The sequence below is a fragment of the Apteryx rowi genome, unplaced genomic scaffold (assembly GCF_003343035.1).
Source record: "Apteryx rowi isolate R43461 unplaced genomic scaffold, aptRow1 scaffold_219, whole genome shotgun sequence".
In the NCBI taxonomy this organism is placed as follows: domain Eukaryota; kingdom Metazoa; phylum Chordata; class Aves; order Apterygiformes; family Apterygidae; genus Apteryx; species Apteryx rowi.
The window spans coordinates 484,360-510,697 of record NW_020448519.1 but is presented as its reverse complement, the minus strand read 5'-3'; the positions used below and the strand labels follow the sequence as shown (position 1 = coordinate 510,697).

Below are 26,338 nucleotides of genomic sequence, written 5' to 3'. Positions count from 1 at the left end.
CGAAACTCCTTGTCAGCTTCCTACGTTCTCCCTTCTCTTACACTTTCTTTTCCAGCTTCCACAAAAGTGAGGTACAGGCAAAGACATGAGAGACAGATAGGCAGGTTAAGCTGAAGGACTTAAATTTTAGGCACACAAAATGGAATCCATAACCAGAATGAAGCATCTGTAAACTGCTTTAGGCAGCTCAGATGAATGATCCCCAAACCTGCACTTTGAAAAGGGAAGTTCCTGCTGCAGTTCAGTGAGAAATTTGAAGTAAAAAGTCAAGGATCTTTCTCTGCAGCTTAGGCACTTGCATCAAGGACTGTAGGGGAAGTATGTCTGTCAGCTTGGAAGCCAGAACCCAGCATCCTCTGGGGCACACATTGTTTTGAAAGAGTTGAGCAGAGTTCTTCGAAGTGATGCTGGTCTTCATCCTGCATAACCTACCAGAAGGCAGATGGGAAATAACTTTTTCTCCTGTCTAGGCAGAGGATGTTCAGGCCCACAACTCTCAATCCCCAGAATTACTAGGCTCCCAGACAGAGGGGTAAAAAATGATCTTGTCAAAACGCAGCCATTGTACAGCTAGGAATGCAAGAAAGAGAAACAGGGAAGAAAGACCTGGTTTTGCAGGCTTGTGGTCAAGGCTTTCATCTGGGAGAATGTTGCTTTCAAAAAAGTTGTTTTCAGCCCAGTCAGCCCTGCTGATTCTTTATGGATTTTGTTACACCGATACTCTGAGTTGAATACTGAAATCATTTTGGGGACAAGCATTAGAATTCTAAGTTCTGATATTAATATATGAGAAAGTATATAGTTTTGAATTTCACATTCAAATGTGGCATGTTGTAATTATGGCAACTTCTGGAGCTTACTGTGGGCTACTGAATGTATTTTGTGATTTTAGATAGAGCTATGTAGAATAGGTATTCTGTGAAACCTTCTGCAGCTGATGTCCATGTGTTTGATTAATGGTGTCTGCAGAGCACTGGTTTCGGGGATGTGGGTGGTCTATCCAGTCCTTGGTTTCTTTTGCAAAGTGAGACCCAGAACACTTTGATTGGAATGAATGGGTTATTCTGGCACTAGGGAGAGAATGTGTTGTTGAAGTTAAGTACGAGGTGAATCTTAAAATGCAGCAATGACAGGGAAACCCAAAGTCATCATTTCTTAGATACTTGGAGTGAAAATGCATTCCTCTATGGGAACATTACGCTAAAAAGAAAGGTCTGGATGCAAGACAAAAGAGACATAAAGATAGAATATCAACTTCTGGAGCTTTAACTCAGATCATCACATTCTGTATTTTTCCACATGCAGACATTAAGCCAAATATTCAGAACTGAATTTAAATGCCTCTAGAGCTCTTCATTGTGAGCGAGCAGAGCTAAGTATTAGCAGGTCCCTAGACAAAATATAAAAGCAGCAGTATCTATTGGTCTTAACTCTAGTATGTTAGGAGCAAGAGTAGCGTCCAAGTCAGCTTCGCAGATGCTTTTCTTAGACTGACTTGGAGGGGCAGAGGATCTAGCTATTTATTTCTGATGAATGCAGGTCCACCAATTCTTTGTGTAAGACATAAATAATATATTCGTGAAGAAGTTTGAAGAACATGAATGTGTCTTTGATGGTGTTTCTATGTGATTGATGAGGGAGGAGGTGAATTTTTTCACCCTAAAAAGAATATGAAGAATATGTTGGCTGGGAACTGCTGAATCTAGCATCAGGGGACAGAGGGTGGAGGCCCTGTTTGTGTTTGAAAGATTGAAAACAGATTTCTCAAGTCATGGAATATGATGGAAATGAAGTGTTAAGAGGTTCATGACACCATCTGGGAAATATGATTGGGATGGAATGAGTCTTTGCCATTTTGAGAAAATAAAATAGTTGAGATTGTTTAACTCATTGCATATATAAGGCCATCTTGAGGACATTACTGATGTATTACATTGTCTTAAATAAGATTCTGAGTTTCTGGTTATAGACGCTGCTGATGGGAAAATCACATTCCTTAATATTTTGTTGAAGATATTTGAAAACGGTGATTTATTAGTATTTTATTGTTGACATTGAGTAAGAATTTCTGTTGATTTGGTGACTGATTCAAAGTATTATTGTGTTGCTGGCTTTGTTGCTGCTTTCATTTTGTTCATTTAGTTGAGTTGAATTAGTCAGAATTAATAACCTGTAATTTTCATGGAAGTATATAATTCAGGCACACATAGGCATTGCTTTTGTTTATATTTCTGATGATAATTATTTACTGTGTTTCTTCTGTAGAAACCAGCAGCTGTCACTATATATAGAGAGAGAGAGTTAACTTGTGATCTCATTTTGATTAATGTGTTGTTGGAGTAACTCCACTTTAGTCAACAGAGTTATTCTAGTTTTATTCCTATTTGTATAGAGCATGATATAGTATGCGAGTATAGATCTCTCTTACTGGCCCTGAGGAGAAAAACAGTCTACAAGACTGGTTGTTTTATTTGTTAAGCTGATTATATTAGCAAGATTTAAGCTAATGCATTCTGAATGGTATTGGATAGTTTGGTATGTACAGAGATGAAAATCCTTAATGGTGGCCATGAGGAATCTTCAGCATCTTCAGTAAGGATTCATGCTGAATATTTATTGTGCATAATTTTGATCTCTCAGGCCAGACTAGAACCATACATGCTGATGAGAGAGGATAGCCTTTTGTACCAGGTGCTGTCCATCTGCTTTTTGCTGATTCTCTCCCTGTTGCAATGATACTAGACATATGCAGCATCTGTGTTTTATGTTTTCCATTGACTGAAAGTAGAGATGGTGTGCAAAGACACTTCTGTAGTTTGAGGGTGACTTGATCAGTGATTACCTGTGCTACTGAACTCAGGAGCAGACTGATAAAGCATTTGCCTTGAATGGGTCACTGGAGTATCCAGGTGAAAATGTACCATGTAAGAAAGTGAATTGTTAAATTAATTCAAGCTTCCTGTGATTGTCCTGGAGAACATATGTAGTGTGGGACAAGCTTTCTTTGAAGGCTGATCTATGTTTATGAAAGAGAAGGGTGGCAGGCAGAAGGCATGGTAATGGATGAGGTGAACAAAAGGTCTCAATCACTTCTTCCTTCAGAGAGAAGATGAAACAAACTTGTTCTCAGAGTTTTTATCACCTTACAAGTATATGTTGCTGAGATAAAGTGGAGTTGCAATGTGCCCTGTGTTTTGCAACTTTGTTTAGAAATGAATAAGGTTTGGGGAAAAAAGAGGCTCTCTGGGCCTTTGCTCAGCTTTGGAGATGAAATAGAAACCACAACACTTATTAAGGATCAGAAATATATGTTTTATTTCTGGGATCAGTCATGTCTGCTGAGAAATTACTCTTCAGATTGCACTAAAGGACCTGGTTCTGAGAATCTTGTTTAGGATATTTCTGTTGGATGTGCATGTGGGTTCATCTGAGTGCCCACCTGCAGTATCTAAAATGCATATTTTAATACATGTCCGCAGACACCAATCAACTGTCAGTATGTAAAGCAGGTAGAGACCAGTATACTTATCAGTGTGCATAAGTTTTTTTTAAACACATGGGATGCCCTGGACACTTACAGTAGTTTAAAAGGTTATGTCACTTGAAGGCTTCAAAGGGGTGCTCTGCCATCCCATAATAGTTTTAATGATATGGATAGGTTGCATTTTTTTTTCTTTTTGTCACAAGCAGCATTAGTGATTTTTGTTGGTGTGCCCATGATGCAAATCTAGTGTAATTTCTTGACAACTCTTTTACTGGGCTTTGAATTCTATTTTTCTTTTCTGTGTATTGCTGATTCCTCTTAAGTAACGGAAATATCTGGCAGGGGCAATGTTCTGCACCTCACAGTATCAAGCTGTGTAAAAGAAAAAGAGAGTCCTAATTCTTAATAAAGATGTTATGACTCATAGCAGCCTAACAATGCAACTTCTGCAGCTACTTGCATCCACAGCTACCGTCTATCTCTCCCACATATCCCTGTGCTTGAGGCAAGGATTACTGAATCAGATTCTTTTGCCTGTGTTATTCAGGCTAGGCTAAGCAGGCTTTTTTATTTTCAGTGGAATTCTAGCTTTATTAAAATCTGTAGCACTTATTAAAAGTACCATATATTAAAATTTGCTTCTGAGTTGAAGGAGACCAAGAGCTACCTCATAAATTTCAGATGAGTGCTGGTCATGTAATCTGTGACATTTGCCAATCTTCACCTCGGAGTGGTCTCTCTAGTAAGTTCTTGTTCTAGCACACAAATACCTTAATAATATCAAATGATAAATGCTGATTTTAATAATGAAAACACTTCTGTATATTTTTATATTTAAATATGCTTAGTTTTGTCACAGATATGCATGAGAGGGATAAATAGGGGATTGGAACATCCTGCGTTTGAATGGTCTCTTAAACAAAATGGAGACTTCTGTAATTCCCCTAATGCAGTTTATCCCTTCCCTTTCCTGTATGTGACTCAGACCCCTCTCTTTTCATCATTGCTGTGATCCTACTCTAAATCATAAAAAAAAAAAATTAAAAAAAAAACTATGGAAATTTGGTGACTGCCACCTAAACCCGATAATAATGTTTCTCATATAAATTATGTTCAAAATTATCGTAGCCAGGAGAATACAATAAGAGACTGCCTTTGCATGTGTTGAAGATATGCGTTTTTCTAGTAGATCATTGTAGCTTTCTGAAAAGGCTTGTCCAATATACTTAGTGACATCTTACACCACAATTCAATAAAAGAGCTGCCTGCATCTGCAGGTGCTGAACAGTAAACCTATAAGCGAATATACTTACTTTCTGTTCTGAGGCTACAATGCAGTGTCACTTTTTGCTTGTTTGTTTCTGACAATTTGCTGGAATATATCTGCAGCCTTCTAAGTATATAGTCTCTTATCAAAATCTATGTAGCATAGAGAACTGCATCTACTTTTTCATCACATGTAATGTATATGTCCCAGGGTTTTCAGCTCTGATTCTAATGCCTGCTCTTGTAGAGGTCCTCGTAACTTGGACTCCTTTTCATCTGTTCTCTTGCATTGCTCCATATTCAGGTGTTCTGTGTATCTTTTAATTATTCTCTTCCATCTTTTGGGAATCCCCTAGTCCATTTTTGAGCTACTAGATCATTTCCTCACCTTAATTTCATTTAAAAATCCAGCTTTAAACATATGGTAAACTTTCTGCAAAAAGTACTTAGGGATGATGCAAATAAAGGATTTTTTTGAGAGCTAAGGGTAATGACTTTGTTTTCATGCTTTATAAAACTACTTATCTTTGAGGTAACAAAAATCATAAGTTATTTCTGTTACTGCATTTACCACTTTTATGTGATGTGATTATTTAATAGTAAATGTACATCTGGAACAACTTATGCTCCTCCTCTGGTTTCATGCCATATCTGCCTTTTAAAATTCTCTTTATTGATGAAACATGTTTTTTTACAAGTCCAAATAATAGCATTTTCATAATTATATTCCTTAAAGAACTCCGGTCATATTCTGAAGGTTTTAATCCTCCAATTAAGAGAGAACATAGAGGCTGCATGTTCTAGCATATTTCCTTAGAGTTTGCAAGTTCAGGAAGGTATTTTTCATTTTACTGTCTGTTTCTAATTGTTAATCCTATATTGAACAGAAGTCATATTATCCAAAAACAATATGAAATACTAGGGCTAAACTTGCATTTGTCAAATTATAAAATTCAGCTGATGTTCCATTTTTAACATATACCAACCCACAGTTAGTGTCTACTGGATGTGGGTTCCTTTTCTGAGTGTCTTAAGTTCAACCATCAGATGATATGTCTTAATCCTTGGATTTCATAGGGGGATGAAAACATATGGATCCTACTGCTCATTACTTCCAAGCTGCAGACCAGCAGGATCTGTCAGATTTGGCCCCATTAGCTCTTACCCTCCCTGGGCTGTAAAAGAATAAGTAAGGAGCTGCTTCTGATTGAAACAGTGATTATTTGCCAAAAGGAATGCTGCACTTGGAGAAATGCATTAAACAACAAACTCCTAATTCTGCTGTAGTTAAGCAGAAGTGTAGTTCAGGGTGGTCCAGGATATTTCATAGTGCTTTCCAACTGTGTGAGTTATGAGTTTGTCTATTTACATCACCTCAATCTCATTCACACAGTCCGCAGTGTGACCACACTGTAATGAGTTGCACTTTTAGGACCAGGAGTTAGCCTGATTTTTACGTGTCTTAGTGCCTGACATAGCACACAGAAGGGCTCTGTGAACAAACCTTAGTCTACTGACAACTTTTCTTCTGTTCCCTCCTTGCCAGGTGAACTGGTCAGTGGTTTTTGATCTTTCTGTCTGAGACTTGGTGAATCAGTTTTGTTACATGTGGTCAGATAACTTCTTTACAGCTAGCTGTATAGCTTGTGTCTTAGTGTTTATTAGGATGCTCTTTACTAGATAATTTTTGCCTGTTTTTCTAGGAAAATAAGGCTTAGGCAATCAAGTCTTGCTTGTTTGTCTGTCTATCTGCTTATGAGGAACATTTGATCCATCATCAATTTCAGACAGATTTGACAGAGGAGTAGAAACATTAAGGATAAACTACATTTCTACAGCTTTTATGAGAAAAGTAACTGAATAAAGGAAAAAGATCGTATTTGTCCTCCAACTGGGGAAAAATTTAAGCGTAAGTGCATCCTACTAGACATCAGAGAGTCAACACAGAGTGACATGTGAATGCCTCAAGCCCAGGGGAAGCTTCAGTCAGAGCTCACAACTTAGACACCTGAAAAATTCAGCTGTAGGTAATGAGGCCCTAGGAAATGAGGATTTTTTTTTTTTTCTGCTCAGAAGCTACTCGGTGCTTTGCCTTTTCTATTTTGTTCATTTAACTTCTTACAGATCACAAGTCATATAACAGAAAGCAGCTTACACAAAACATTTGTGAAAATAACAGTGCTATCCTCCTGTTTGCTTGGTTCTTCAATAGTGATTGAAAGTCATGCCTGGAAGATGGCAGTCTCAATCGTTTGTCCTTTAGGAGATAGATTTTACCATTTCTGGTGCCTGTGGTGAAAACAGATCTACTGGGAGTTGAGGTCAGAAGAGTTTTGCTATTTGTACTGAATTTTTTGTTAACTTTTTTTTCTCTCTCTCCCCTTTTAAACTGAATTCACTTTTCATATTTATAAGTGTATTCAACTGAACACACTGATTCAAACAGTTTTTGTTTGTTGGGAACATATTCATATAAGCAACAAGTGGGTTGCATGCACTGCTGGTAAAAAAAGCATGACCATGCATACAGCCATAATGCAAATGGAGGATAAATGTGTCAACACCAGGTTATATACAGGATCATTCATTTATCGACCTCTCTATTCCCTTGAGTCCCATGGACTAGTTGTAGGCGTAAACTGTAACTTAAAGCTGTTTTTACACGAATAATTTGTCACTGCTAATTGATGCATGAGGTTAATGTTATTGTAGGGAGAAAACCAGATGCAACAGTTAAAGCTACATTCCTTGAAAATGTTTCAAAAATTATATCTAAATGAGGAAATGCTGATGAGTGAAATGTTCTCAGGGAAGGGAGTCCTCTTCATTAAACTGTTCTTTGGGAGATAAAACTTGTTCCTTATCCAGTAAATCAGATGGGGATTTTCTTGTACCATACAGCATTTTTTGTCATCATCGCTCTTGCAAATCCATCACAAAATCATTGAACCTACGCCCTGCAATATGGATTGGGGTGAGTCTGGAAATATGACCCTCCCAGGACTAGTGATAAGATATCTTATCATGTTAAATGTATTTCCAGAATTTTTCTGCCAACTTTTACTCCCAAAATACTAATTATTATCTAAAAAGCTAAAAAAAAAGAAAAAGTATTAGTTATCTGCAAAAGCTACTATTTCTGTATAATTACAGTATAACTAATGAACCTTCTAACAGAAAGCAGTCCCACTTTCTACACAGGTATGTATTTCCTCCAAAACATGCAAAGCAATTAGAGCAGAATATGAGCTTATTGCCTCAGATCTGAATTTGATCACTAGAAAATATTTTGACCAATGCAAGTTCAAAATAAAAGTCTTGTGAACATATATTTACTATGATATGTTTAATATCAGTTTGTGCATCCTTATCATTAGATGTGGTTTATTTTTATATTGTAAGGTAATATCTTTGTAGCCATGTTGTGCCTGTTTTCATACGGTGTGGCAATAGGCTTAGCTCAGTGAAGTACAGCTTCTTTATAAAAGCTGAGAGTCCAACTAACTGGAATTCTACAATGAAATTATAAGTCCCAACATCCTGACCAGTGTCATTTAAGAAAGTGTAGTGGCTTCAGTGAGAACATTGAGTGCTGAATTTGAAAACTATGTGTTGAAATATGAACCTTATTTCCTGAGATCTTAAGATGTGAAGAAAGATGATAACGAGGCCTTTGTCTTTTTCTTAAGTGTGGTGGTTATCACTAAAGTGAAAGCCTTTGTCTTGTTACAGTAAAGGTGGAAGGAGAATTAAAATCAATAAACTGAACTTCTGGCACAGAGCAAGGTCTACGTCTCTTTAATTTAGAGTCCAGAGTAGAGGTCAGTGCTGCAAGGGCCTGGGGAGCTGTGGGTACATTCTTAGGCCAGTGCCCAGGAGAGCTTGCCCTTCTTTATATCTCTGTATGGACCGTGAGCCAGCCTCTCTCCCCAGCTGCGAGGGAGGGGAGGGGAACAGGCTCACAGGCTGCTCTCCGTTGCTCCTCAGAATGATGCAGTATTTGGCCTGCACTGAACATCCAGCAGGCCTATGTTGCAACCTCTGTGGCATTTTTTTCTTCCACAGTGTTTGCTTTCACTGTGAGGCCTAAAAGATGACCTGTCATAATATTCTTCTGCTTAAGTAGTTTTACTTTCTGGGAAGTTTCTCAAAAAACAAATTTTTACTGTGACTGAAAATAATTTGCAGTAAAAGCTATGTAATCTACATCCTGAGATGACAGAGAACTGAGCTCATGTCCTCTTCTTTCTTTTCTCCCTTTCTTTTTATTTTATTTTATTTTATTTTTAAGGCAAACATACTCTGGTTTGTGCACAGTCAGTGTCGGAGTAAGTTGAGTGGCTAGTTGGAGGTGTTTTACTTTTCTAGCTACAGCATCCACTGAGTTCATTATAACTGGGTTGGATTTCTTAGCACCTGACCTTTCCCAGATGAAACCTTTGTTAACACTTGTCATTTTGGAGGCCTAGCAGTCCAGACAGTGACCTTTAATCTGCTGCTGTCTGAGGCAAGGTTTATCACTCTGACAGAACCTAATTAAAATAGAAAAAAAAAATCCATGAGTGATGTCAGTGAGAAGTAAAGTGAACCAGAGCAAGAGTATTTGCTGGCCACAGGACATCTATAACTAGCTGCAGCTCTTCCCTTTTCTTCTCTGATGGAGGGAATGTTATTCTGCCAGCCATTATTCATTCTCAATGAACAGGGATAATCTTTCTTAATCCCTTGGAGGGGTTTGTTTGCAATATGTTCATTCTGAACTTTAAATCACTATTTACTTAGGGCCAGATTCTGTCATGCTTTTTCCTGCCAAGTAGTAACTTCCTCTGTTAAATATGCAATAGTGAGTAAGGACAAAATCAAAGAGAAGTAGACTCTGTGCTGGATCCTTAGCTGATGAATCCAGTGATGTGAATTTTCACCTGTGGTTATTTCTGTTGATGAGCAATGACTTAATTTAATTTTTTTTTTTTATTATTATGGTCAAATCTTCCATTTACGCAGATGTATACCAGGGTCTGTGGTCCCTTTTTTTTGAAAACTGGAGAAGGAGAAAAGCTCGCAAACTATGCAGTTTTGTTTGTGTTCTTCTTTTTCACAGGTTCAGCTCCTGCCATTGAAACCAGCCATTTCCATCCCACTGCCATCACAAATTCAGTGAGCTCTCTCAGTTGCTGTCTGGGCAATCATGATTCTCACCAGAAATTTGTATAATCGGAGATATACAAATATCAGAGATATATACAAGGAGTATATACAGAGATGTACTCCTTGCATTTTTGATACTGTAATAATCCTCGAAGTGCAGGAAAGTCAGTGCTATCCAAAGAGCCAAATTTGGACAGACGTATCACTTATGTGCCCTTAAGGACAAAATAGTTCTTACGTTAGCTAATGCCAGACAGTTAACATCAGGAAGAAATTCTCCATCTACACTTCGTTCTCCTGTTAAAGCGTCTTCCTTAACAGAGTGAAGAAGCTCTGGTCCATTACCTGTTTCTCATTTTCTAAACTTCTTAGTGAATCTCTCCTGCTTTTGTTTCCATCCTGGTTTAAGTTTGTTTGTTATCTGTTTGTGAGGTTAATATTTGCTGCTTCTCATCAGTTTCTCTATATCTACAAAGATAGGCTTATTAAGTGCACAGAGTTTTAAAATCTAGCTTGGTGTTTTCAAATTGAGCAAGGCTGACCTTGCTTAATTTGCTTGGCTTGTTACACTGTTTCTCTTCCCATAAACCTAAGGAGAGATTCTAAATGATAGTGTTCACCAGCAAGTTCTTGAAGCACGACAGTAATATCAGCTACCCTACAGTTATGCTATGTGCGACTTTCTTGTGCTGAATGTGCATCATGTAGGCAGTTAAACTAGAACAGCCATAAAGAGAACACAGTTGAAGCAAGTATCTCATAACGCTTAAGTTCTTCAGAGAATCACTCTGACATTAAAAATTATTTTTAAATCAATTGTGCAGTGAAAGAACATGGTTGCTTCTAATAACTGTTGCTTCATAAAGGAGATGCAGCAGAATGGCGGCTTCAATTATTTAGATCTATACAGGTATTTAAAGTCAGGATGTGTAAGAACAAATCCCTGGTATCTCTCAAAGGGTCAGTTCATACAATAAAGGCACTTATATCTAAGAGGATTAGATTACTTTAACTACACATTTTCATTCAGCTTGTCGTGCACCATGGATTCTTTAGATACATATATTGTGTTAGATTTGTATAATCTTCACCTTTCCATTTGTTGCTGCCTTTTTTTTTTCTTACAGCCATCATTGGCAGCAATCACAATTGTGTTTCAAAGTATTCATGATTACAAATCCTAATAACACATACTTATTAAATGTAGGTGCATATTTGTAAACTTCTCTCACTTGATTGTATTCTGATTTTTCTTCAATGTATTTTCTGTTTTTTCTACTAATAGAGAAGTGCTGAATTGCTTACTAGTGATGCACAAGAGCTAATCTATTGAACATTCTTTTCTAGTACAACAAGATAACACTTTTTCACTTTGAAGAAGAAGGCCTGTTGACTGAAGGCAAGATGCGTGTTCAGACAACTCTGTTCTTGGATTTGGCTAATTATATCTTATGCAAAGCATGTCTTGTCAAGAAGCCTGATCCAGAGTCCATTGAGAGTTCTAGAAATTTTTCAGGCATATTAACGATCTCTGTGAAAGAGCCAACAACAGGAGACACTGAGGATTTTTAACTTGGTGCTGGTTGTTTCAATACATTTTGAACAAGAATCTACTTCCTATGTTAATAGTCTAACCCTTTCATATGTTATTGATTTTAGTTGATGAAGGAGTTTCCTTTGCTCAGCATGTTCAACATCCATGAAAACCTGCTAGAAGCTCTGCTGGAATTGCAAGCATATGCAGATGTCCAGGCAGTTTTAGCAAAGTATGATGGTAAGTCCATCTGTATTTATATTTTATCTATATATTACACACAGAAGCAATGTTTTTAAGTCAAACACTTAAAATTTAGGAAATACCATTAAGGTGATTTGCACAAGTTTCATAGATCCCTTTATACAGTCCATAATCCCAAGATTACATATTGTTTTTTTCTGCCAACTCATGTTTCATTCATTGTACAGGGTAATGGAACTCACTTAACAGCAGCTCTTCAGTGCTCTCTTTGCTTTTTATTAGTGTTTAATGAATGACTGTTTAGGTACTGCAGACATTTTATTGCATGCTATTCAAACCTTTCTCTGAGGAAAGAATTTTCAGTTCCCTTGTGGACTTCTCTATGAATGTTGACTTTGTAGCATACAAGTGCTTTACAAACAATAATTCATTTATCTTCACAACAGCCTTTTGAGTGGTAGAATTCATATTTTATGGGGAAAAGTTGAAAAGCTCAGAAGTTTAGGTGGACTTTTCACATTAATTTTCAGTTCTCAATCTGTGACACCAATATTTTTTAGTTCATATTGGTTTATGCAGTGTTACATCACTTTTTATGTTCAAATCACAGCTCCTGCTGACTTCAGTTGTAGCCTTTGCATTTTAGTTCAGACACCATGGTCTCAAATAGAGAATGGACAGAATAAGAAGCACCAGCTGGCATACCTTATTTGGTTTAAGTTAAATGGGTTTTCCTTGCATTGTGTAGAAGCTTTTTGGCAGAAGCAGGAATAAAATGCAGTTTCTCTTGAGCAGCATTCATATCAACAATACCCCTCTTCATTCTTTACCTGCAATCCCCTGGTTTGCTCACTATTCACAGTCCAAGTTCTGCAATAAATGAGTCAGGACCCCTACAGCCACCAGTTTCCTGTTGTGTTACTACACAGTCCTCATTCATTCTCAGAAAAGTTTCATTCTGTGTGCTGAAGTTTGGCAAGGGAGTTAATGAAATGAATATTAAGTAATCATGTAACAATATCATACACGTGAACTAAATGTCTGAATTAAGTGGAACAGGTAGCCTTATTTTTGATATTCACCTTTCTTTCTAGCTCGGTCTTAATGGCCTTTTAAATGTTCTTACTTGCTAGATCTTACAGCCTTTCCGGTGTTCTTTGAATGGAGATTTTTAAGGTTTTTAAGGCTAATTTCCAAAGTTTTTGAAAAGGGAAAAGGAGACCATCTGAGATACTACTATATAAATGGCTACTGAAATGGGCACTGGAGCCTAGGTCCACAGTACTTTGGATGTCTTTTTTTCACCTTTCTCTGCTATTCTTTGAACAGACTTAGCGTCCCCTCCAGCCTGCCCTTAATTGATCTCCTTTCCCATTTGTCTACTGAATTGTCCTCTACTTCTGCTCTTTTGCCGAGTTTCAACTTTCTAATGCTTCCAGATCCTGCCAGAGACTCCTAGTTAAGCCAGTACCACTCATTCCCAATTCCATTCTTCCACCTCTCCTAACTCCCTATCCTAGTCTCCTTTTCAGAGCTGTGACAGTCATGATATGTCTCCTTACCCATTTTCCAAACCCAGTCTTACCAGACTCCTTTTCTATCTACCCTTTTGCCTGTGGCTTCTGTCTCCTCTTCATTTGACATTCTCTGCTGCATTGCCTGGGTGCCAAAAAGCAGAATAGTAAGAGCCCATGGAGACAGAGACTTCTTGCTGTCAGCCTGGATACTTGGCCCCACGTTGTCACATGGAGCCAGTGGCAAGGGGGTGATGCATTTGTCTGTTGGAGTAAGGAGACAAGTGTGCTTGATGAGAAAAGAATCTTTGGAGAGTATAACTGAAAAAATGGCAGAAGCTTCCACTAAGTACGTGCCAACTGCTTTCTTTTAACATCTTATAACTTGGCAAATTGAGATAAATTTTAACAAGGATAGCAGTCGGCCATTGACCTGATATTAACAGAATCAACCGGCCAAATTTCAGTCCCCTGCTGTAAACTATGGCAGAGCTAAGATTGTTCAAGAAAAGATAAATAAGCAGCTGATTACAATCAATATCAGTAATAGACGCTAGCCCAGCCTGAAATATTTTCAGTGCTTTCTGAAGTAGAATCACTGTAAGCAGAGATCAGAAGGTCACCCAGGCCTTTGAGTACTGCCGTCCAGTAGCAGTAATGCCTCTGGGAGAGATCTTGGTTGTGCTTAGTTTGGTTGAAAAAAAATGCAGTGGAAGTGTTAAAATCAGAAGTCTTTCCTGTAGCTCCTTCTCAATAATTCCTATGACAGAGATGTAGATCCCCATGGACTTTATTTTGATACATTAAGAAGAAAAAAAATAGAAATGCCCACTTTTATTCCCCAGGCACCACAGGGCCCTCCCTGTCTTAAATGTACTTATCTCATAATAGCCCTGTGAGATAGCAGTGAGACCTGTGGCAGAACAGGGAATTAAACCAAGCCCTCCCAAGTCTCAACTTAACTCCTGTCCCAGCTCTATTTTTGCTTACTAAAGTACTGATCTCTAATTTTAAACAATGCCATGGTGGCACTGTGTGTCATGGAGGTTGACAAAACTTGAAGGTGTATTTTGTTTCCTCAAAACCATCTGGTATTGTCAAAATTCAGGTTGTAAATATAACAGATGAGGCCTTTTCAAAATAAAACTCTTCTATGTTTGATCTCATGCAGTTTCAATTCATGTTTTGCCATATATAAACAAAGGTGCGTGTATACAATATGTATGCACAAGGACTCAGCAAACACAGGTTTAACCAGTATAACTCTTACACTTCATGAGTCTCAGAAGACCCATCTCAGGGAGTCTCAGCTCATTTTAGAACTCATCAGCTTCATGTGTTGTAAGATTTATTGCAATATAAAACAATGGACTCATTTATACTTTCCTATCAGCAGTTTCTGTTGGTCCCACTCCACTGCCTTTTTTTGACTAAGACCAAACCTGATTTATTGTATTTTGATAATGTATGAACAAATTATTTCCTTGAGTAGTCTGCCCCCACCCTGGGCTAAGAAATTGGATCACATCATGCAAAACCTCAGCCTCTGCAAGCAGATGCACTGCTTTACCAAAAGCCATGTGTTAAATTTTGTTTATATTATGTACCTGGCAACAGAGCTGATGTCCATACTCATTATTCATGGAAAAAGTGCCTCATTAGTGGGAAAGCATGCACTGTTGCTGAGCTACATCATTATGGTTTCAGAGTTCAGTGCCTGTCAATAGAGTGCAGATGACCTAAAAACTATTGAATTCTAAAAGGATTTTTGGCTCTGACTTAACACATATCCATGTTACAGCAGAAATAGTTATAGCTGCTGAAGAGACTGTTCTTGATGGAATAAGCTTCTAGTATTCATAGTAAATAAAGCTTCTCTGTTCCTCTTGCCTTGCTTTTTAAACTGATTGTTTTCCAGAGGAGTAGATCTGCTTTTTGTGGTGCTTACAGCAAATGATTTTTTGACTTCACTGGGCTGCCAATTGCTTTGATTGTTACTCACTGGTAGTCTGGGCACTGTGTGAAAACTCAGACCTTTCAGGCAGTCAAAAGTCAGATTTGTCAGGGATAGATGCCTGTTTATTTGATCATAGTGATGCAGTGGTTCCTCCCTAAACATCTCCTTGCTTTCTTTTTAAAAGGACAGTGTTTTCCACTGAGACTATGAACCTTCTGGTCTGTAGGAGGAACACTTTATACATATTCCCCTTTCACTTACCCCCTTGCAAAAAAGGTGAAAGACCATGTCATTATGTAGACAGTCCTGAATTCAGAGTTCACTTGAGAAGAGAATTTAGCCCAAAGGATAAATAGATACAGGGGGGGTAAGTATAAAGGTCTCATTCTGCTCTAAGCTATACTCTTTTTATTGGATAATTATTTACTTCAAGGAATCCGCCTTCAAATTAGTGTCAAATCAAAATGCAGACCTTTGAAAAAACACTGATTAGAAACAGTCATCTTTGTCTTGGAACATTCATGGTGAATCAGTATTGATCATATTCTCATTTGGACTTCAGAATTAACTTAGTTTGGCAAATTCTTCCATAAAAGTCATGGAAAAAAGGGAATTTGGACCTTTACGTTAATGAAATCCAAACAGTTAATGTAGAGAAATTAATTCTCTAAAATGTAGGCTCTTCAGGACCACTCCCATCTCGCCAGTCTCCCTCCATCCAGTTTCTTCTTGTCCTTACAGTCTTATGAAATGGGTAAATTTTATCTACACTGAACTTCAAAGCGTTCCTTTTGTAGTGAGTTATCAATTGATAAACTAATTTCAGGGAGTCTTCAATTATATTATCTATGGTCTCCAGGGTTTTTCTAAATATGTATGAGATCACAGCTCCATTCCATTAGTTTCATCACCTGCCGTGGTAAGTTCTGGTAATATTAAGAAGACTTGCTATTGGGTGGAGGTAATTAGTTCTTCTTCTGGTGCAAGAAAGGTTTTTCTTCTGAGTTGAAGATGTAGCAAGTGGCAGTATGGAAGCAACCATTACCTCATGCACACTCTTTTATCATCTTTTTGTTTCATACTTTCTTTTTGTTTGAAAGAGAGGCTTTAAGAGAAAGTCAACAATTTCCTTTTAGTTTAGGTCAAACTAAAGCCTACTCTACCTTCTGCTAGAAGTGCAGATCAGATAAGACTTTCAGTGTGGGGAACAGCAATATCAGGAGAATAGTTTTTCTTTTTCCCCATTGAATTTTCTTTAGCTTCTGCTTCTGAGAACCATTTTCTTTCCTTCATGTCAATATCATTTGTCACTTCAGCTGTGTCTTTGCATTAGTTCTTTGTCTGTTCATACTGTCTGGTCTCTTTTTTACCATATGAGTCTGTGGTTTTATTGGTTTCTCCTGCTTGTACAAATACACACAAAATCTAAACTAACTGTACTGATCTTGTTCTTTCTAATCTTCTATAAGGAGAAATGGTTCCTTCCCCTCTAGCTACAATTAGGATGGTCAAATCAAAGGGCTTGACACCTGCCTGGTATTAATCTCAGACACTGAAACAACAGTTGCATACGAAATGCTTACAGCCAACAGTGATTCTCAAAACCTTTCCATATCTGAACAGTTTAAGTACTAGTCGTGATCATGGCAAAATAAAACACACTTCCTTTGTGTTGAAATATATTCCCATATTATCAGGCAACCAGAATCCGGGCCTTAACATACGTAGTGGCTATGTGTTTCTGTTTGAGTGGGGTGTCTCCTACCTGTGAGGAAGAATGTCCGAAATACAGAAAATCAGGGCTGCTGTATGTTGCAAACGCAAAGGAAGTGTTAGATCATTGTGTTTGTAGATTCACTACCTCCAGAATGTTTTCTACCATGTTTCATACAAAAAGGACTCAAGCAATGACCATTCTCTAGTTCTCGTGGGAGATAATACCATAGGATAGTAGATATTTTTGACAATGTGTTTTTCCCCAATGCTCAGTTTATATTTTTCTTTATTGAATTCTATCCTATTATTCTTGCTTTTAACCATTTGGATCAACTTAATTCATTTTCTTCCTTAATGTTTGTATCTTTCTAGACAGCTACATCTCTCTTATGTCACCCCTGATCCAGGCTGCACATATTTACTTACTAGAACTCTTTCAGTCTTTCCCATAAGCAGTTCTTCCTCCCGCCTGTGCAAGAGCAGGCCATCTAGTCTGCAGGTGCAAAGAATTGGAGAGTTCTGCGCTGACAGGGGCAAGTATTGGTCTATTGCTTAGACACAGAGTCTGTGGAGAGACTGTGAGGGAGAGGTCAGAGCTGTAGTTCCCCTCCAAACCACACTATCCTGTACATCATCATTTTTTACCTGTTCACTTAATTTCTTCCAGTTTGTTGACATACTTTCCGTTTTGTATTTAGAAGTATGTGAGTGAATCCAGCAATTTAAGTGTACTCTTTTTCCAGAGCTATATGAGAAGGAACCAGCAGTTTGACTGCAAGGATCATAGTGTGCAAACTCTGACCCCAGATCTACAGCTTCTTTTAGCAAATATTTAAGTTCTATTAATGTTGATAAGACTGCTCACCTACTTGGAGTTAAGCCCATAGGAATCTATACTGTTGACTTGGGAATAACATACACTTTGGGGACAAAATAGGGAATAACTTCTGATTAGTGATTTAGATTTCCTATTTACTAATAACTAAAGCATTTGCAACATGCCTGTCTTTTCACATTTAGGGACTCCTGATGACTTGGACAGGAGAAGTTGCACCAATTCATATCCAGATTCATCATTTCCTGTTTTAGTGGCTATTTCGTGAGAACAATAGATCCCATGACCTATTCAGACAACATATGGCATATTCTGAATGCTACCATAAATCAGAGAAGTAATGATACTATAGTTGCAAGTCTCTATCCACAGCATCTTTCCATTAGTTCACTATCGCAAGCAGTCTCTTCCAAAGCAAACCACCTCTAAGAATTCACTTTCTCAGCCCTCCCTATAGCTGACTGGGGCTAGTCCAAAGAAAATGCTCATAAATTAAGTTTGGACTATTTTGTATTCTGTTTAAAGATATAAGCAGTAAGGAAGGAGGAGATTCTTTTTCAGATTGACATATCAGTTCTTATTAGGCAAAAATGTCCTGATGATTTTGACAACAGAATAGCAGTCACATATTTCAGCACATTGTAGGAGCTCCACGAGTAATCACAGGAGGGTGGGAAACAGTATATGTGAAGGTATTTTGCCAGATGGCTCACAGAGCTGGACACACTCATTTATGAAAACCTTCACTTTGGTTCCTGACAGAACAGTTATCTCCTAGGGCTAGTTTAGACTTGATTCCCATGCTAAATTCAAGACATAWTTCTTCTGTGCTGCTCTCTAAAATATGAGGGTTCAGTTTAGGAAATGAAGCCTATATTATATAAAGATTTTAAAGTTTCACAGCAGTCAGACCAGGATATAACAGAGCCAAATACTTATGGTCTAATTCAGGGCAAGCAAAAAACAAAACATGGGGGAAGCAGGCATGGACCTACTAAGGGAGATTGCTGTCTCCACAGCAACATAAACATGAGCATTTGTATGTATTTCTTCCATTGCCAAGGGACTCTAGGTATTATCCTCAAATAATTGCTGCTTGCTCATTAGAAGCATAGTACTGGAAGAGGCCTCCTGGGTGAGTCAGGTTCCCTGCTGTTACATTCACTACATGATATTATCCTTTCTGTGAGCTGAGCAAGCTCTGTCCTAAAATTAGCTATTCTGTTTGCCCCATTATTCTACCTGGATATCTGCCTCAAACCTTGACTTCTTAGAAAACTTCTTTTAGTCTCCAACCTAAATTTAATTCTGGACTGTTTACTCTTCTGTCAACATTGTCCTTTACATAAACAGCCCTTCTCCTTTCCTGGTGTTCTAGGGCATAGGGAACAGCTGTGTCTTCTCTCAGACCTTATTGCATTTGGATTGTTACAAAAATGATCCAGAGTCTTTTCGTTTACTTTTGTTGTTCTTGACCATGGACAATCAGATTTGAACACAGCATTCCCTTGAAAAATCCTGTTCCTTCTGCAGGAATGACTAAGGTGTTGTGCCTGACTAAGGGAGGCCTTGCCTCACACTGCTACGTTTCCCTTCTTCACAGATGCCAGCAGTTCACAGTGGATCATTCTGCAGTCTATACGCCTGGATTCTTCTCAGCTGTTTGCAGCTCAGGAGCACTTACTACCCTGCAGAAGTTCTTGTTTTGTGATACTGTGTTTTGTGTTAGCATGTTTAACCCAGTGTCAAGCTCAGTTCCTTCTGTATGATATCTTAGTCTCTTCTGTTCTGTGCAGCTCTAGCCAAGAATTGTAATGTCCGTCACAGCTTGGTCCATATAACTTCCACTGAACGTACACCATTCAAGAATCAATGGTCTGGAAACTAGCCATCATGCATGTTGTTTGGGGATTTTTGTATTGAGTGCTCTCATGGTTTCAGCCTCATGAATTATGTATTAATGGCTGAATTGCCATTTTCTTGCTTGCATTCTGGCTTTTGCTGGCATACTGCTTCCTTTGATGAAAATGAGCAGGCAGCTTTCATTGTCATAACTGATTTGCTTCTGCTACATCAGATACATCCGCTAGACCTCTCAATTCTTCCTAGTTTTCAGCTTCTTCAAACATTGAAAAGTGAGGTGGTACTGTCACTACATTATTCAAAGAAGTCTGGGCAAACATTCTTCCTTTACTCCTTTTGCTATGTGGAGTTTGCCTGGGAAAACATATTTCCAAGGACTCTTAGGTAACAGAGCTACCTCTTGTTCTGTGTCATTCATAAAAATTTTGTAAAGGTCAGATCCTGAACCAACTGAAGTCATTGATACAGGGCTAGATTTGAACTGATAGATGGGAAAATATTTTCCATGAGGTATTGCTGGATTGGTGACCCAGAGAAACGCTTTACAAGTAAGGGGAAAAATTGGTATTCTATTGAATAATTGAAAACCATGTAAATCACTGCTGGTTATTTTTTTTTGTTTTTTTCTTTTCCATTCAGAAAGATACTCTATCTTTCACAATATTTATGATTTGATAATAAAATTTGCACTAAAAGACAGACTGGTATGTTCTGAGAAAGATCACTTGTATTTAGTGGAAATAGATTTTAACTTATAATATTAAGGAATACCTGGTATAAATAGGGTTATTGGAGGTGCTTGTAAATGACAGGAAGAGAAAACATTTAAAGTGTTCTCAAGTATGTTTCTGTAGCTTCTATTAGTGTAGTAATTAACATATCCATCACCCAGACTGCCCTGCATGCTGTTGATGTTAATTACTTCAGTCACTTCAATTATATAGTCCGGTGACATTATAGTTGGAATATACTATAGCAAGCCTCCAACAAGATCTTTACATCTCATACTTGAAGTACAGGTGCGTAAAAAAACAATATAGAGAATTTAACAGGTAGCTTTTTTAAAGTGCTTAAGTCATTTTGACAATGTTATCTGTCTAACAGAAAACTATCTGCTTGGTTGCACACTGCTTGTTAATAAGTGAAGAACGGTGACCGGTGAGATGACTTACTTGTCCTCTTTAACTCCTTTTAGGAGCCCTGTCTTGCAAGGCACAGGGGTTCAGTAAATCACAAACTTCTCTTAACCCCTAACATTACCAAGCCATACCATAAATCATCACCGTTCATCTTCCTAATTGCTTTTAATGACAAACACAGGGATAAATAGTTTCTTAGAAAAATATTCCAGTTGGCCATCCTCCACTCTTACAGAGGGCCTAGTCCAGTGCCTTGAATTTAGTATACAAATTGTATTTTAGGTGATGTAGATACAATAGGAAGCCATAACATTATCTCAGGGCATAATGCTTCCTATCACCTACTAGCTCATTGGTAGCAGGCAGTGTGCAGAAGTGTTTGCAGAATCCAGCACTTAACAGTTACGTGTGAAAAAAGAAAACCTTATCTTTAACTTTTAAATGCCAGAATGTCTCAGGCACTATATAATATATGCCTGTTACATTACTAATGTGGAAATCAGTTCTTCTACGTTACAGTGGAAATAAATCTGTTGCCAAAGTCTGTTAAGCAGCATTTATTTCTACCCTTTGGACACTTTGTGCCAATCTGCTGGTAGAAAGCAAATATAAATAAAGTTGAACTAATGGATTAAGTCAGGTTTATGGCTGCTTTGTGTCTCTGGAACAACATAAAATGGCCAGAGACTGACTGGTGAATATTTTGGTCCAAGATTCCCATAAGAAGCAAAACACATTATTTTACTGTTAATCTTTAACTACAATAAATTTATTGGTTGGTCAACAATTTATTGTTGACACGCAATGTTTGCTTGCATGTCAAATCCATTATTACTTAAATAGCTGGCTTAACATGTATAACTGCCATGTATTTATATTAAACTGCTTCTGAATGAAAACAAGTGAAGGGAATAAGATCGCCCTCAGCTATTTCTTATTTCCTGAACTATGGAAAAATTCATGTTTTCTAGGTTACCTATGCATTTATATATGAATTAATGAATTCTTTAATTATATCCCTGTCATGTCAGTCTTTGAATTAGTTCTCTAATTAACTCAGTTGCTGCTTAAATAGCAGTTCCAGTGATCATATTACTTGGATATAAATCTAAAATCCGTGTGACATGGGATTACAAGTCCAGGATCAGAACGTACTCAAGTCACTTGACAATTCTGTGCATCCCGTTTTTTTAATGATTTTTTTTTTATAAACGTGTACTGTGTTGAAGTGTCAGTCAAACATTTCTCTTTCTGCAGGCTTTAAGGGTTCAGATGTTTACTTTTTTCTTTCTTTTCAACAGATATAAGCTTACCAAAATCAGCAACAATATGTTACACAGCTGCATTGCTCAAAGCCAGAGCTGTCTCTGACAAGTAAGTGCATAAGAACCACTGTCCAGCAAAAATACTGATTTAACTGAAGATTTCTCTTAGCTGGTCTGCTGAGCCCACACCCTAACTATCTGCTGGGTTAGCAGGAGAATTTTGTCCTGCAGTAAATTCACAAAATGACTTTATATATAAGAAGAATTTGTATTGACCAAACATTGCACTTCAAATATTACAGAAGAAGAAAAGAAGAGAAATTGCATAAATTCAATTCATGTTTTGGTTTTATGTATACTATCTGGGAAGCAGTAGCTTCCTAGGTAGTATAATGAAGATGCAACTAAAAGGTGCTGTGTGGCTGAACATCTTCACTTTGTATAAAACTGACCCCCAAAAGGTAATACATAAATGTCGATACAGTGGTAGCAATGTTATTCTACAAGTGCTGTCAGAAGACCGTTCATCTACTTAAATAGCAGCAGGTGGATTTAGCATTACTATGTCAGGGCTTCTGACAGGTAGATGGTGCTCATATTTTTAGAGACACAAGTATCTGCTCATTCCTGTTATGTTTTTCTCTTGGGTCTCAACCTTCCAAGGTGCTGAGCACATCTACTTGATGCAAGTGGACTTGAGAGCATTGGCCCACTTTGAAAGGTTGCTCAGCTTCTTGTGAGATGGAGCCCAAAGATCCAGATTCTGCTCTCAGGTGCCTTCACACAAATCCCAGGCAGGAGTTGTGTCTGTGTACCTGAGGGTCAAATGCCTCCCTAAAGTAGGAAAGCAAGTAGAGTGGAAAGCCGTTTTCTGAACTGACATCCTGACAGTTTTTGCTTTTAAAGTGTATGTACACATCAAGATCTAAGTAATTTTCTTTCATTCTTTTTATCCTGTAGATCGCCAGTACCTACTGCAACATCTTTCCTCCCTACACAGCGACTCCAGCTTGGGAGGGCAGGGCTAAGGTTGTCACAGCTTTCCCTGTGGTGTCTGCCTGCCAAGTACAGCTCTGGAGTTAGCCGTGGGGTGTGAGGTGAGAAAGAGATTGCATGGTCTGGTTTTTCATTCACTGGGGCAGATGATTTGCCCACAGTTTGGGCATGCTACCCTCAATGGTGCTGTGGCCAGTAGACCACCCGCTACTGCTGCTGCATCGTGCTTCCATCCCAACCTGACCCAGGGGCATTGGGTTGGGAACCTCCCTAAAACCTTCCCAAATCTGTTTTTAATAGAAACTTTTCGACAATTATTTGGCATTGGGTTTTTTTGCTTTTCTTTTTTCTGCAATTTCAGTCTTGAATATGCCCCCTAGAAAGATACCTAGAGCAAATTTAGATTAGTGACAGAGAAAGTACTGACTATTTGAACTGACTTCCTGCTATGATTAGATGCAAACACGCTTTCCACTTCTGCTGGGATTTTCATTGGCCTTGACGTAATAGGTCACTCAGAGTTTCCACTAACTATGGAAGTTTGGAGAGCATAGGAAATTGGCTCAGTCTGGTTACATGGGCCCATGGTCTAGATTCCTTTTCTGACTTTTACTTGCTAACATTTCTGACCTAATGTGTTTGTGTCTTTGCTTTTGTAGATTTTCTCCAGAGGCTGCCTCAAGGCGAGGGCTGAGTACAGCAGAGATGAATGCAGTAGAAGCTATTCACAGAGCAGTAGAATTTAATCCACATGTGCCAAAAGTGAGTATGGAGAAAACGCTGTTGTAGAGTTAACACTGCTGAAGACCTGATTTTTGAGTTAGATTAACAAGTTGATGTTGTGGAAATGGGAGCAAACAATGGGGAGGGAAAGAAGCTGATAGCATGCACAATTTTTTTTTCATTTGGGATTTCACATTAAGTGTCTTCTACTATGGACCTTGAAATTTGAAATTTTAGCTGAAGTGAGTCTTCTGTTGTGAGCAACAATTACATAGTGGATTGGGGCAGTAGGCACCACCAGATGCTATGTTACAGGACAGAAGTCTGCATAGAGACAGATTATTCTTTACACAATAGCCATAAAAGATCTAGTTTAAAATAGCATATTTTCTTTGTTTTGAAGATTGTGCGTAAGAATGTATTTTCAGCATGCTATACAAAGGAACCTAGATTTAGAGTTCCTGGTATGCTTCATATAAATTGCATTAGTAATTCCTTATGCAGCACCCTGTCATTAAGCTCTGAAAACTTAAAGCTCATGGATGAAGAATCGCTGAAACTACAAAGTTCAGTAAGAAGAGAGATTTATGTTCTAGTTCTCTAATCCCCTCCCTAGATACATATCACAGCAATAAGAATCTTGCCTCCTGGCTACTAAGAACTGATGTATTTTATTATTTTCTCACCTGTTACTCAGTACTGCAGTATGTAGGTTCATGGTAGAGAAAGGCAAATTAAGGGCAGATGCTTTTTCACCCTCAGAGATCTGCCTCTGCATCTCAGCCCCCAAACCTACTGTTTGTTCCAGTATTGCCCTCTGAAAGCAAGCAGCCTCCACTGGGAATCAGAAGACTGAGGTGTGTTAAGACAGGGACCCTGCACAACAGTTACAGTTGATCACCAAGTCTGGTCCCCCCCCCCCCCCCCCAAAAAAAATCTCATCCATGTGTACATATGTATGGCAGAAAGTTCTTTCCCGTGTATGTCAGGAAATAAGCATTTTCTCCGTAAGATATACCTCTTATGCCAGCCACTAAATAGCATAGTTTAGCTGTCTGAAAGTTGGGCTGTTTGTTTAACAAAATCATCTAGACTTCCTCTACAAGCAGTGGAAAGAAGGAACTATCTTAGACGTTTCCTGTATACAGACTTTCCCTTCAAGGTGCCTCTCTCTGCATTGACTATGAAAGGAGCAACTATTTTCAAATAAATGCCTGAGTTTTAGACAACAAGATTTAGGTGAGATGAGTGCCTTTGTATTATTAGCTGATCTCTGCTCTTGCACCAAGCTGTTTAGAAGATACTAAGTACAGTTTGATTCCAGAACTGCTCCCAAGGAACTGTTTTACTTTCTCTATCCCCATGGGTTCTTGTCCAACGCAATCATTGATACCTCTCTTCTAGCTGGTTGCCTGTTTACCTCTCCATTCCAGTCCTCCTCTGAAACTTTCCAATTGTTTTACTGAAGCCCAGACAGAGTACTATATCCTTTCTGTCTTTGAAAAGAAAAAAAGAAAAGAAAAAAAAAAAAGGTGGGGGATTATCTTGCAAAGCAAAGATATCAGTTTAGCCTGGCATGAGCTGTCTTTGGGAGTCTATTCTATTTTCCTCACTTACCTGCATGCTTTTGATCATTCTTTCCTTCAATAGCTTTTCTAATAGTTTGCACACTAATGAGTCCATATTAACACACATTGTTTCCCTCCTTATTAAATAAGCAGTATTGCATTTACTTTTCTCATTGCAGGATCACTTGATTCTGGATGTGGATTTTTGTTTTAAGTCGTTAGTGCCAGCCTGGCTATTTTCAGGGCCAGTTCTTTCACTCTTCGGAGATAGAGATTACTGGCTGCAGTGTTTTCCACTTCTGTATGCATTCCTATGCTCATCCTGCTATTGTCCCCATGTTCAACATTACTATGAAACTGAGTCTAAGTCTTCATTTACTACCTTTTTCCTTGTTCTGTTTTCTGTTTATACTTATCAGCCTTCATTTCCTTTGAAAAATCTAACATAGGTTAAGCTGCAATTAGCCCGTAATTTGTGTGTTTTCAGAGCTCCAAGATACTGCTTTGCTTGCAGATCAGTCTTTTTATCCATCCTTTGTGATCCTCTGCTCACTCCCCAATTTCTGTTTAGGTGATTGTTAATTAAAAGGCTGAATCTCCCTTTCTGACAGGTAGCCCCATCTGTGGAATGCAAATTCCATGTTATTTTTTCTACTTTTGATTTAAAGAAACTTCAGTCCTCTGCCTCATTTAAGTTCCTGAGCTTTTCAGTCCAGTTCACATCATTAATTGATTCCCTCAGTTTTTCAGAGTCTGTACTTTTGCAATTGAAAACCTTTGTGAGATGTATAAATTATCAGTATAATGAGGTGGTAAAGGAAGCAGACTAGGGGTGGGGGGAGTTACTTCATATTTTAACATTCAAACAGTGTAGCCTAATATAGATGAACGTACAGCACGGCTAAGTTCACACTCATGTTCTTTCTTCTATTAGCCAAAGGATATTAAGGTGGCAATTCACAGAATCACAGAATCACAGAATCGCTGAGGTTGGAAGGGACCTCTGGAGATCATCTAGTCCAACCCCCCTGCTCAAGCAGGGTCACCTAGAGCACATTGCACAGGATTGCATCCAGGCGCATTTTGAATATCTCCAGAGAAGGAGACTCCACCACCTCTCTGGGCA

General features: G+C 38.2%; 1 protein-coding gene across 1 annotated transcript in view; it reads left to right on the top strand.

The window, feature by feature from the left end:
* The window catches only part of ST7 (suppression of tumorigenicity 7), a 73,859-nt gene that overhangs the window by 21,583 nt on the left and 25,938 nt on the right, over positions 1–26,338 (top strand). The window contains exons 8-10 of the mRNA XM_026064503.1: positions 11,558–11,672; positions 21,962–22,034; positions 23,581–23,683. Of these exons, the coding sequence (XP_025920288.1) occupies positions 11,558–11,672; positions 21,962–22,034; positions 23,581–23,683 (291 nt within the window). The remainder of the gene's footprint in view (positions 1–11,557; positions 11,673–21,961; positions 22,035–23,580; positions 23,684–26,338) is intronic.